Here is a 13872-nt window from a genome sequence, read left to right on the forward strand (position 1 = left end):
CTTACAGACACTCCAAAATCTTGTGAAAAGCTGTCCCAGAAGAGTGGAAGCTGTTATAGCATTAGCCATGCTACTGGCCATTGCTTTGAAGGTTGTCCAACAAGCTCACATGTGTGGTGGTGAGGAGTTCAAACACTTTTGTCCATGGTGTGTATGTGTATCAACAATTGTTCTTCTTTCAGGACACATTTGAAAAAGAGATGAGCCGTCTTTTGAACAAATAGAGTCCATTTCCCTGGTGCCTTGAAGAGCATAATTCCAGGGGCAGTTGTTAATTTTGGTTTGTGCAGATAAAAGCAAATGTTAAAAGTGACTTGCAGAGAAAGGATACTAAAACAGAGAAGTGGGATTAAAAAGGAGAAGTCAGGAGGTTTTACAGAAAGCTCATTTAAACAGAGTGCTTCTCAGGATGTACAGTTCAGCCGGACACAGACAGTCTCCTAGGGACGGGATATGGGGTATCTCCTTGCGAAGGGGGTCCCCCCTCTTTCCTGCGTTTCGACATCCTCAGGTGAGTAAAAAAGGAGTAGGAGAAGTCGTGTTAGGTCGTCTGTAGGTTAGTGGTATCACGGAGCTCTCACGCTATGCAGCCTATTCCGCCATGTGCAGGACACGCCCCCCATGCTGAGGCTGTTAAGCCGAGCCGAAGGGAGGTGAAGTGGGCCGAATGCATCCGATGTACGGCTTAAAATAGCCATACACGGCTGCAGTGAATAGCCGAAGAGGCTTCGGCTCCCTTCACTTCGGCTCGGTTATTCATTCGGCTGACTTTGACAGCTTAGTGAAAAACTTAACTTAGTGAATGATGTAAATGTGCAACTATGTAAAGAGCTGCCAAAATTGTCGGCGCTTTATAAATACCAATAATAAATAATAACCCCCCTCTCCAACCACTCCTTCAGCATGTCTCCAGTCTCCAACCAAACCAGCATGACCCCAGTCTCTGACCATCTACTGTAGTATGCCCAGTGTCTAACTATTTTCTGTAGCATTACATACACTGAACCTTTGGGCCCTTAGGTAATGGTACACCATCTAATTGATCATCACTGCAGTTTGTGTTTATTGTAAGAAGTATGTCACAAAAAGACTGACAGCAGAATTCAGCTAGAAAGAAATGACTATACTTTATTTGTTAAAGATGAGAAGCTGTTGTATTCTGAAAGCAGAGAGACGAGAGAATGTTTGCTCTTGGATTCAGCGAGATTATGGGGAAGTTTTTGAGGTGCGGTACACTTTGCAGCCGTTGTCTCGGTAATCGTTCATGAAGTTGTTCATATAGGAGCATTTGTTAGGGTCCTGTGCGATCTTACAGGCTTGTGGACTGGCCAGTTCCTCCACCCAAGAATTGTTCTCTAGGAAGTATCTCATCCTGAATGAGACAAAGAGGGACAAGTGATGAGAAGAAAGGAGGAATTTGTTAGCACTGTCTATATTAGCTGCCCGCATGGTTCCTAGTGTATCGTGTTCAGATAAGTGCATGGTGCAGTTCCACAGCTTCTTATGCAACACCCTTCTCAGCTATCAAACCCTCAGTGATGCAGAAGGCACCATAGTTTTTGTGCTGGCACAGAGCAAAGCGAATACTTCATTGAGTACTTGTATGTACTGACCCTTTACGTCTTACTCCAGCCAATTTTTTTTCTTTTTAAATTTGATTTTGGATAGACTGGGGAAGAGTTAACAATTTTGCCCATTTCTTTAATTCCTCAAAAAAAAATGTATCCAAGAAGTGCTGAGACTTCAAGACTTGCTTTTTAATCAAATGAGGACATTATTTAATGAGATCGCTGGGCTCTGGTGAGTCTGTTCACACAAAGCAAGGCTCCACCTTGGTGGTTCCCAGAAAGTGACTTAAAACATAAAAATACAACAGCAGTGCCGGACCAAGTAATAAATGAGTCCCGGTCGCTTTAATGATTCATAATCTGAACACAAAAAACAGCCAACTGCCCCTACTAATGACTTTGATCATAGATAATGATTCCAAGCCCTGATGAAGGGGGATTTTATTGGCCCACAAAACATGTTGGTTATTTTATGTATTCAACTATTCACAATGAATTATTAAAGCGACTTGGACTCTTTGGCCATTTGGTTTGGCTCTCCTGTTTTCTGTTTGCGCTTTCAGTCACTTTTTTTATTCCTGTCTGTAGCTTCATTGGGGAGACCTTCCATTGCTTCCTGTTAATAGGGTGCCCATACACCAATTTAGGGTGAGGTTCTCACTGGAATAGGTAGGTACAGAAAAAAATTTAAACATTGTCATAAGTTCTAAACTTTCTTCACTCTACTAAAAATGTTTTTTTGTCTGTGCTCCTGGATATATTTCCCATCATAGACAGGTAAGGAAACGTATTACCAGTAGAAATACAGATTGCAATAAACATCTGATAGAAATTCCAACCCTCCTCTCAAAGCAGAATAACAAGATTGATTGTAGTTGGGGCGTTAAGCTCAATATCCAATTTAATGGTTGCCAACCTTTTGATACACTTCAAGTCTCCCTACCTAGGGTCATCCTTGCTCTGGGACTGAACATGCCAAACAAGGGACAGCATATACTCATTTTGTGAGGTCACATGTAATCACAGAATACAGAAGGCCCAATGTAAAGGATTGCTGTGCTATGTGCTGACACTATCAAAAGTAGAAAACTAAAAATGTAGAAATGGATTTTCCATTCCTTTATTAGATAGCAGACAGGTAACCATCACCCACTTTTTCTCTTCGTCTTCTGTCTGGCCGTCTTGCCCCATAATCAGATACTCCTTTGCACCCGATTGTAAACGCATCTTGCAGGCTGTGCGCTGGTAGAAGTAGCGGGTGTCTCCAGTTTCAATGTTCTCATCTGCATCTAGAAAATCAGAAGGAAAAAAGGTAAAGGCAATGCAGGGTGGTTTTGAACATATTCTTGTTATATAGTTTGGTAAGGGTGGATAAGACAAAGATTGAACAAAATATTTTTCTATTTAGTCAGATAAATATGAAATATTCGTTGTTAACGTGGATCTGAGCTGACAAAGACTTGATATGTTATAGGGAACATCTAGAAATATTTATTATGCCTACAGGTTATACTTGTGACTAGTGCATTGTTGTCTGCCTGAATTTTTGGAGAAGAGCTTGCATTAAGCGGGCCCTCTTTAATGTTTTGTGTCCCTTTTTGAGCCATAAGGTTGAGCTCTAGTCTCCTTTTCGCATGGTTAGCTATTTCAGCTTACAGATTTGCTAAAGAACTTACTAGCACAAGCTGAGCTATTATGTTTTAATCAAACAGAGCCCCAAAGCAAGTAGTGTCCAATGTCCTGTTTTGTTAAGTCCCCCTTAATTTTCTGGAAATCATTTGTTATCTATGAATTGCCAATGTGCAAAACAAGGAATGTGTGTGTATGTATATATATATATATATGTATATATATATTGGCAGTGCGTGGCAATGCCACTGTGTAATCTCCAATTCTGTGTCCAGCGCCTGCTGATGGGACAGGTGTGCGCGGCCTTTAAAATAAAGGTGTTGGGAAGTGTTCAGGGCTCCACCTGGGAGACAGGAAAACTCCACCCAGGAGTCAGAGTGGAGTCCAGTGCAGCAGCGTGCTGCGGGTTGAAAAAAAACAAGTGTGCAGGATAACACAAGACTGAGATTATCTGGAGGAACAGACAGAGGCCTGAGGTCTGAGGCTGGAGCAGCTGCAAATACAAAGCCAGGGGGATGGATGTGCATGTGCTGCCAAGAGATGCTAAAGAACCCCTGCCTGGCTAATTGCATTGTTTTTGTGAACTTTGATTCAATAAAAGTGGGCAAGGAAGCCCTTCAATGAAGAATTCAGCAAGTGGATGCGTCCTCAATGAGCTACTGTTTGGAGCTAATTCTCACAATATATATATATTGACATATACATATACACTGCATATGGCCAAAGCACACATAATCAACTTACTTCTCCTCAGAACTTCAATAATTTGCACTTTGTACACTATAAATGCATCTTCTGTCTTCATTTCCAACACCTTCACATGGTAGCCTGCATTGTGAAGAAAAAACACAGCATCCAATGAATAGGGGTCTTAAGGTGTATATCAGGGCCAAGGAAACAATATATAGCACATTTCTGCAATACATGTACATTTCCCCGTGTTTTATACCTTAAAACTGTGTAGAAAAATAGCTATTAATCTGCCTAAAATTCAGTGTGCTCCTAACTTCCTATTTAAGCTGACAACCCCTAGGGGAATAGAGACGGGATTGAGGTCTAGGCACCCCAATACTTATTAGGGAAAGCCTTGTCCCCTCAGTTGCTGGAATAAGCCACTTCTGGATTGGATTAAATCAGATGTAGATTAAACATCCATGTGCTTCTGGTTAACAGATGTTCAAAAAAAAAGTCCTTCTCTTTGCACTGCTTAGTCCCCAAGTTGATTTTTCAGGCGGGGGTATCATAAAGCACTAAGTAAACCAAAACACTAATTAGTTATCAGTGGACAGTCCCAGTTAATACACAAAGATGACCTGGCCTGACAATGAGCAAATGATCGGTACATCACCGCTACCAGCAAAATCAGGTTCAAAATTTCCCTCAGTATTCATAACTTTGGACCTGGGGGTGATACATTAATAACAAATACACATATAGATGCCTCAGGAAAATAAAATAGATGTTCTAAACAATCTGAAGGGGATTTATCAAAACTAGAGCAGACAAATCCAGGAGCAGCTTTGCATGGCATCCAATCAGCTTCTCTCTCATTGTCAGATGTTAACTAAGCAGAGAAGCTGATTGGTTGCCATGCACAGCTGCTCCTGATTTTGTCTGCTCTAGTTTTGATAAATTCCCCTCTCTGGGCTTATGACATTCCTGAGGCCTAATAACACACATTACCCCTTCTAAGGGAGGCATACATCACCGGTGTGTCAAGTCTAGTATCTTTACAAAGCTAATTCCAGAACACTATAATCTATTATTTATCAGGTGGTAACATGCGAGTATATTAAAATATGGTTACTTTGGTGAAACTGACATTCTAGGAGGGGCAAGTGAGATGTCAGAAAGCACTTCAACCCTCCTTTTGCAGCCCCCCTGATCATTTCTGATTGGGGGGTGGGCTGGCTCAGTCACACCTTCTAGAGGGCCCACAAAATGCTGAATCATGGGGTAGCAGTAGGCTCTTGTTGAACATCAAGAAGAGGCTCTCGTGTATCATCAAGAAAAGCTCTCGTTCACCATCATGAACAGAACCTTTGTATAGCTTTACTTCGAAAGAGCCAATCCCAGATCCATCTTCTGCTCCATTGACTGGACTCTGCTGGAACCCATAGGACCCAGGACTTTGCTAAATACTTTCATTCTTATTCCCTTGTGTTTTACTATTGTATTATTTGTCCCTCTTTTATGTAACATCTTTTTCTGTATAATTTTCAGCACCATTTCTTTGATTAAAAACAATCTTTTATAATCATTAAGCTTATATCTACGCTCTAAATAAGAACGTAAAGTATCCTTGCCTCTGTGAAGAGCACTATTATCATTTAAAACCTGTTCTGTTCCTGTCTGAAGGGACAGTGGGCATCACAGGCATTGCTCAAGTGTTTGAATTGTCACAGCCTTTGTTGGGAACGGGTTGTGTTTCAATTAAAACACGTGGTGGCAGCTATTATTTTGTGTAAAGGGTTAACTGTGGAGTTAACCATCCCCAGTGACGATTGCTATCAGTCTGCTGGCCTTAGATTGTTGTCCCACGAGCTGGGAAATCTCTTTGCAGGGTGAGGTATCAGGGTGAGGCTTAGAGTGGTATCACCAAATCTTACTGATGGCGCTGCAGGATCGGAACTGCGTATCGTCACGTATTGGTAATAGTACAGTGGGAGCGGACCTGCCATTACCATCACAGGAGCGTTATCACGCAGCCTGGGCTCACAGTACAATGTCTATAGCGTTTGGAATGTTCTGTAACCCCCGATAAAGTCTCCCCTGTATTTTGATCCAGTTGTCTCACCATACATCACACGTGGGGTGTCACAAGCAAATTGTTGGCGCTTATCTTTCTCTTTTATGTTGGCTGTCTTCTTTAAAGTGGGACAAGGACCTGCGAGACAATTGACACATCAGACACAGTACAGTATATACAAATGACCATTCTGTACAATTAGCAGATACCCGTACATAGTAATTAGAGATGCACTGATATATCGGCGGCCAAAACATATCGGCCGAAAGTGCAATTTTTTGGCCGAACTAGTGGTGCATCCGCGATTTCTCTCCTCCCCGCTGGGTGCTGCTCTGTGTCCCAACAGGGAGGAGAGAAACTGTCACAGGAGGCCGAGTAGTGTGGGAGGAGAGCGCTGTGAGCGGCCGGCGTATCTCCTTCCACGCTGCTCTACCTCATGTGACAGATCAGGAGAGTGGCGGTGTGTGGGCGGAGAAAGCCATTGCTGTCACAGGAGGCTCAGCTCTCCTTCCCGAACCGCCCCACCCAGCCTCCTGTGACAGTGAGTCAGGATAGAGAGCGGGTACAAGCAGTCAGTGATTGCTTTGTATTTATAAATAATTGAGTACAGAGCATGTTTACTATATCCTCAATTATGAATGAATGGGAAGTGATCTACATCCCCTCCTGTTCATTCATGATTGTGGTTATAGTAATCATACTCTGTCCTCATGTTATGAATGAACAGGAACACTCAGTATAGAGGATTCCTGCTCATTGATAACAGGGGCTGCAGAATAAGAGATTGAGGACTCTGTATTCTCAATCTCTTTTTCTATTGTAAAAGGAAAATATCTGCGGTCTGTAAAGACCCCTAATATTTCCCCGAAGACCCTGCAAGTAAAGTCAAAGATATTTAATAAAAATGAATAAATAAATAAAAATAAAATGAAATTAAAAAGTTTATAAAATACACATAACAAAAAAATTTAGAATAAAAATTTTTTTTGGTTTCGGCCTGACATTTTTTCCTTTCGGTTTCGATTTTGAAATTGTAATTTCGGTGCACCTCTAATAGTAATCATTTATGGATTTATGGAGTTACTCTGTGAAACGGTGAAAAAAAACACAATGGTGTTCAGTAGCTCAAAGCGAAGATAATTAGCCTCCTGAAGAGAGAATAATGAAAACATAAATTCTGCGTGGTTGCTGCACAATGGCAGTTGGGTTGCATGTCACCCGTCCTCAATGTCTGCATACATTTCAGCAGCGTTAACATCTGCCTTTCATAAAATAATACATGCACACAAATTCATAAAAGATAAAATGTGCATTTACAATTATTTTGCATTGGAGCCAGTAAAACATTTCAAACACGATCAGTGGATGGCAGGTACAATTCTCTGGCTCCAGTCCTCCAGTGCCAAGGGACGTGCTTTCAGTAACATTGATGGGAGGAAGAATGAATGGATCTCACTGCGCTTGTATTCCATTAAGAACTACAGGTCCTTCTACCACAATAATTCTCCATTCACAGGTCCTGTCGAAGGTCCTGTAACTGGATTATGGAGTTATGCCAACGGAACTTGCACAGCCGCGCCATATTCAAAAATTGGAACAAACTTCTTCCTAAGTGTTAAAGAGATCTTGTCACCTTGCCCACCAGTGATGGTGTCTCTGCCAAGGGCCTCCCGACTCCCTTATACTCAACTAGTCAATGCGCCCTTGCTGCTTCTTCCTCCATTGCAACCAGCGACATTACACAGTGCTTCCAGGTAAAGGGAAGCATGTGACAGGCTTCCCAGTGACAGTACTTAAGCTTAGCAGCATCCATTGTTAAGTCTGAGCGTTGCTACATGACCACGGGAGTGATGTCGCCGCTCCCCCTGGCTGGCAACACTGCTTGAGTGAGTTCCTATAACATAGTCTACAGCTGGCCATATATGAAGTGAATTTCGGCTGCTTCTTGATGAACTGGCTGAAATTCGCTCCACGGGTGGCCCTGTCAGAAGCCTCCCAACCAACATCTTTGGATCCAAAAATCCAAGGACCTGGGTGGAGAATTCTCGGCTGACCAGTGACTGGAGGCAATCAGCTGCAGCCACAGTTCAGGTATTATGACAGCAGCACACCAAATTAAGCGGGCGTGCACAAAATTGGAAGTCTTAGGGGTGTACTTACAAACTATTCGCAGAGCCATTCATCCTGCGAAATTGTATGTACATTTGTTCTGTGCGAATGGAGGTGAAAATTAATGTTATTAATATATTTTCTATTCAGGTCGAATGTAACATTTGGAAAATGGGAAATACAGACTTAATTCTTATGTTCCTCAGCAAAGTAGCAAAGAAAGTAGTCACTTAAATGAATCTGATTCATTAAAATGTGCAAAGTCAGCATTGTTTGCTCCTTTAGTACTGTAATTCAACCCTTTTGTCACCAAAATTTTTGGGACGCAGGTGATATGTTACCAACCTATTCTTACCTTCTGCACACTGACATACATCATTTGAGCACAGGGTAGAAATGAAGGCGGTCCTGGAGGGGGCGCCGTAGAACACTCTGCACTTGTTATCTGCCAAACACAAGATCATCTGATGGTTATTCTAACGCATACCAGTTACTATTATCTGTACATGACTGCTAGACGTACATGAACCATTAATATCATAAGGTCTGATTAGCACCCCTGGTTCCAGCCACCAATAGGAGGACTCCACTGGGTGCCCTACATCTGATATAGGCAAGCCATGTCAGACTGCAGCAGAATAAATGGAGCAGTCTGTTGCCACACCAGCCAGACGTACATGAACCATTAATATCAATGATCCAACCACCAATGGGAGGAGTCCACAGGGTGCCCTATGTCTGACGTAGGCAATCCTTGCCAGACTGCAGGAGAATTAAATGGATCAGTCTCTCAACACGCCCACCACCTGCACTGCCCAAAGTCAAGGAACTTCAAGGACCCCATGTATTGGCACCACCTGCATGCCAAAATTTATTGGGAGTGTCCAGTATACCCAGGTAGGAACTGGATGATCCTGGACATTATCCAGCCTGGAAGTTCCTCAGCCACCATGGGCTGCAATGCAAATGTACACTCCCGTGTAGAGCAAAAATGGAGAAATGACAGGCCGCATAATAAATGTTAGCCAATTCCTCAACAAAACAAATAATTTTTAGGTCATGTGCCTTTTGTTTGCCTCAGATGGGTTTGGCGTAGGTCAACTGCAGGCCAAATGCACCTCTTCATGAACTCTGAATGATCTCACAAGTGTCTCAAACCGATGTCACGGACACAAGCATAAAGCATGTCAACACAGGCTCCTATGGTGAGGCTGGAGTTGTCCCAGCCTGCTAACTGGACAGTAAAGGAGCAGCAAGAGAATGATGAGTTCATACCTCCACTCACTCTATTATCTTTTCCTATAACATGCACGGCAAATGCACCTCTCCATGAATTCTGAAAGATCTCCTAAGCATATTATAACTAATCTCATCAACACAAGCACAAAGTCCTTCGACACAAGCTCTACTGGTGAGGCTGGAGTTGTCCCAGCCTGCTGACTGGACAGTGAAGGAGCAGCAAGAGACTGATGAGGTCATACCTCTGCTCTCTTCTCCTATCATTGTTGCTTGTCAACATATTAGCATGCAGCACACTTAATTGGCTCTACCATCTTCCATTGTGATGCTGTATAGGACATTGCCAGAGGCAGGCGCCTGGTGCTAAAAAAAAATGGGCAAAGAGCAATTGGAAGGTGAATATAGGGAATTAACCTATACGGTGCTGGATGTGAGAGCCCACCAATTAAGTAAACCTATTGTATGAAAAGCACAAGTGACCACCTAGCTCACCAATGCTTAAACATATCCCTGCATACAAGTTTTCACATCTTCAGTACAAATAAACCATGTTACTGTCCGTATGACATGGAAGTAGAGAAGTCTTGGTGATTAGATCATTGACTACCCTTCACTTGCTGCATATGATTATTGGTTCTTGTACAAAGATCACAGCGTGTTACCTGGCTCATAAAAGTCATACAGGACGGCAGAGGCTGGCTGCAGGGGGGACACCTTCACCGTCTGAAACGCCTCAAATGTTACTACCTCCTTATGGCTGGTGACCTATAACAAGGGGACAGAGGAAAAGAATGTCCATAGTTAGTAATGAAATATAAAATGTATCAAGCCTCAAGATTCAAGCCTCAGACAATGACATTGTCTGTATGGCTGATGACAGCCAATCAGCATCCCCTTTATTCCCCTTACCAGCTCTGAATACATGAAAGGGAGAAGCTGAATGCTCACTAGAGATGACTCTCTAACTTATTAAAGTAAAACTCTCCTAAGACAATAGGCCGTGATTGCTGAACTCACCTGTAATAAATGATCATTGTCTGTAACATAGATACAAAGGCTTTGCTACTTTCCCAGTCACTGACCTGGAATATGTATGTCACTTGTTCTGAGTCAGGAAATGGCAGCAGGTGGGGGTGCGGGTTTCCCCCACTGCCATTTCTCTCTGTAAGGGGGACTTACCGTATTTCCCCCTTGGAAAAAAATATATGTATTTATTTCAGTGTAACATGAAGTAAGGGGAAATCCCTGGAATGAGGACACAGGCATGAATAAAAACCTAACACTTAAAGTCATAGCATTTAATAAATGTTTTGTCTGCCTTTCTACTTGAAGCTGAACTCTGCGATAAGCAAATATTGTCTAAATACCAGAGTCTTGTGTATTCTTCTTGAATCTTGGTGAGCTTTGTGTATTACTTCCAGTCAGATCTGTGCAGTGATCCAGTGTGAGACTAGCACCTCCCTGTAATAAAAAGGAGAACTATGGGGTCAGGGCTTTTCCCCATAGTTCTCCTTAGGGTAACGGGAGGACACAAACTAGCGTCCTCCCATTACCCTAAGCGCAAAATAACGCGAGCTACAGCTCGCGGTATACTGAGACGCCGCAGCTGAAGCGGATCCCGACATCGATGTCGAGATCCGCCCAGCTGCGTGAGTGACAGCTGGCTCTGCCTATCTAGAGGCAGAGCCAGCTGTACCCGCCCCCTCCCCTGTCCGTTCCGCCAGTCAGCGCTGGCGGATCGGAGGGAATCCAGCCCCTCCCCTGTCACGGCAGAGAGCCGTGACAGGATCGAGAGGTGAGCGAACGCCGGTATCTGTTCGCTCACTTCCCGATCTACTGAGCCGACCTGTGACAGTCTCACTCACCACATAGTTCTCCTTTAAAAACCGCTCACTGCTGCTCTCTATCCTTGTGCAGGGTGACTGGTCTTGTCTCCGCCCCCTCCTGTAATAAAGACCGCTCACTGCTGCTCTCTATCCTTGTGCAGGGTGACTGGTCTTGTCTCCGCCCCCTCCTGTAATAAAGACCGCTCACTGCTGCTCTCTGTCCTTGTGCAGGGTGACTGGCCTTGTCTCCGGCCCCTCCTGTAATTTTCTGCAGGCAACCTGTAGTGGGTGGGGCCTGCTGGACCCCTCCCACATCTCTACTCTCTACACAGGCTATGTACGGCACAGCGATGATGTCACTGCTACTTTTACAAGGTTACATCTGGGCTTAGTGAGGCATTTGGTGCACACAAAGAAAACGCATTATCCTGGATTTCAGCTTTAATACTTTTCTTCTGCCATACAAACCTCATCGAAGTACATGAGAAGTCTTCCCCCCTGGATCTCATAGTGACTGATGTATCTCTCCGATCCGTCCTTAAGCTGTGGGAACAGAATAGAGTATGTGTGATGGATGTATGCGTTTACTTGGGGCACAACAACAAATTCAGACACATGCAGAGAAAACGCATGACAGGCATTATATAATAGCGTGAAAACCAGGAACAGGGAACAGAATCAAAGCAATGTATTGTCCATGAATTGGTTCATTCACTTGAAGTACTTGATTCACTATAGTCTGTGCTTTGTATATTGCTCCCTCTGTCTGCAGTAGTAGAAATCAATAAGTCAGGCGCAGGATTTTGCAATGGATTACGAAAACCGCAAAGGTTGCTCGAGCACAACTTGGGGCCCTTGGGGGTCACCAACTGGGAACTTAGGGATCCACTCCAGGGTGTCCCCACTGGCTAGATTAAGCTGCGTATACCTTGTTCAGATCCTGTACGCTGGGTTCAAATCCACTCAGCATGGTGATGTCAACAATAGCCATTCCAGTGGCACGATCTTCAGCTTTTATCCTAGAAGAGAGGCAAGGTAAGGACTAAGGAGGGAAACAATAAGGCATTGAGGTATTTGTCTTGAATATTTAAAGCCCAAATCTAGCCAAAACTTGTGTTTTAAAGTTTTGGACAGATTAAAGAAGGTATATAACCTTTTATGATCAGCATTAGGCCTGTACAACCTGCAGGTTGTCATTCAGTATTGCAGCTCAGATGACAATGTAGCGCACACCTGCCCTAATTAGGAGTGTTTAAGTAGACTGCTGGGTATTTTGTCTTTGCCTGAATAACAGATTAGTCAGTCTGCTCATACCCTCCATGGAGGTTTGTCTGACTTCTGTTTATGTCCTGGATTGTTTGTACAGCATTTGTGCTCAGCTTGTCTGTGCTTTTCTAATCCTCAGCCTGTTACCCCTGCTATTTTCACTCCGTGCTCTGTCTATGCTCTATCTGAAACCTGGACTCTGTCAAGGATCTGGATTCCTGGTCGCACAATCAGCCTGCTGGGTCTCTACTGTGTGCTCTGATCGTCTGTCTGAAAAAATACACTGCAAATCTCTGCCCAAAAGCGGGAAGGACAAGTTTCTGGTTAACTAATCTTCCAAGGAGCGGGTTGTTGGATGTATCGTTACATCTTAACACACAGTTTTAGTAAGTTCAAAAATATATGTTTTTATATTTTCAGATGTGTTTGCCCCAAATTCCCAAAAAATCATTGCAGAATGGATTATTCTCGCATGCAGACAGCAGGCGGAGCTCTGAGTTCCATTTTACATGCTTTGCAGTATCTCTTTACCTACTGTAGTAAAAAGCTTGTTTACAGAACTCAATAGCTCAAGATAAAATTCACACACAGACATACTTCCCTAGGTACAGCACTGTCAGAGTTTCCAATCAGAGACAGAGCCTCGGAGAGAACAGGCTTCTTCTGCTGTGCTGTCTCCCTAGATAACCCATATTGCTCTGGGATTCATGTATTAGCAGGGTTATTCCCAAAAGGGTGAAGGGTTTGGAGAAGGCGGGAGAAGGGAACAATATAGGACAACATAGCTGAACTGGAAAAATTATCCTATTCAGCTCACTTTCCACTTCAGCTATGTTGTCCTAGACCAGTGGGTCTCAACCTTTCTAGGGCTGGGACCCCTTGGTAACATTTGCCAAGTTGTGGTGACCCCCCAACGGTAACATTTAGGGATGACGCGGCTGCTGCAGCGACATCTGGCGGTGTGGCGGGAGAACTGACCCTGCTGCGCTAGAAGAGCGCTCAGGAGGACTCTCACCTAGCACAGCAGAAATCACACAGCGACCCACAGGTTGAGAACCACTGTTTAAAGGAGACAACAAATCGCAGCAATAGTCCATTATACTATAATGTTCCATTGCTGGGATTTGTAGTCCTCTGTAGCTGGTGGTATTCTGCAGTGTGCTGTATAATTATACGGTGCAACGCAGAATACCACCAGCTATAGAGGAATACAGCAAATCGCAGCAATAGTACATTATACTATAATGTACTATTGCTGGGATTTGTAGTCCTCTGTAGCTGGTGTTATTCTGCGTTGCGCTGTATAATGTACTATTGCTGGGAGTTGTAGTCCTCTATAGCGGCTGGTATTCTGCAGTGTGCTGTATAATGATTATACGGCGCAACGCAGAATAACACCAGCTACAGAGGATTACAAATCCCAGCAATAGTGCATTATACTATAATGTACTATTGCTGGGATTTGCTGTATTCCTCTATAGATGGT

The 13872-nt window shown here is 43.5% G+C and overlaps 1 protein-coding gene across 1 annotated transcript in view; it reads right to left on the reverse strand.

Moving 5' to 3' along the window:
- Window positions 1–1206: 1206 nt before the first annotated feature.
- The window catches only part of LOC108786515 (complement C4-like), a 65489-nt gene continuing 52823 nt past the window's right edge, over window positions 1207–13872 (reverse strand). Inside the window, exons 34-41 of the mRNA XM_018555833.1 lie at window positions 12049–12139; window positions 11589–11663; window positions 9957–10059; window positions 8411–8500; window positions 5995–6084; window positions 3942–4025; window positions 2722–2857; window positions 1207–1372 (exon numbers count right to left, since the gene is read on the reverse strand). Of these exons, the coding sequence (XP_018411335.1) occupies window positions 1207–1372; window positions 2722–2857; window positions 3942–4025; window positions 5995–6084; window positions 8411–8500; window positions 9957–10059; window positions 11589–11663; window positions 12049–12139 (835 nt within the window). The remainder of the gene's footprint in view (window positions 1373–2721; window positions 2858–3941; window positions 4026–5994; window positions 6085–8410; window positions 8501–9956; window positions 10060–11588; window positions 11664–12048; window positions 12140–13872) is intronic.

The sequence above is a fragment of the Nanorana parkeri genome, unplaced genomic scaffold (genome assembly GCF_000935625.1).
Source record: "Nanorana parkeri isolate BGI_ZX_2015 unplaced genomic scaffold, ASM93562v1 scaffold215, whole genome shotgun sequence".
Taxonomy (NCBI): domain Eukaryota; kingdom Metazoa; phylum Chordata; class Amphibia; order Anura; family Dicroglossidae; genus Nanorana; species Nanorana parkeri.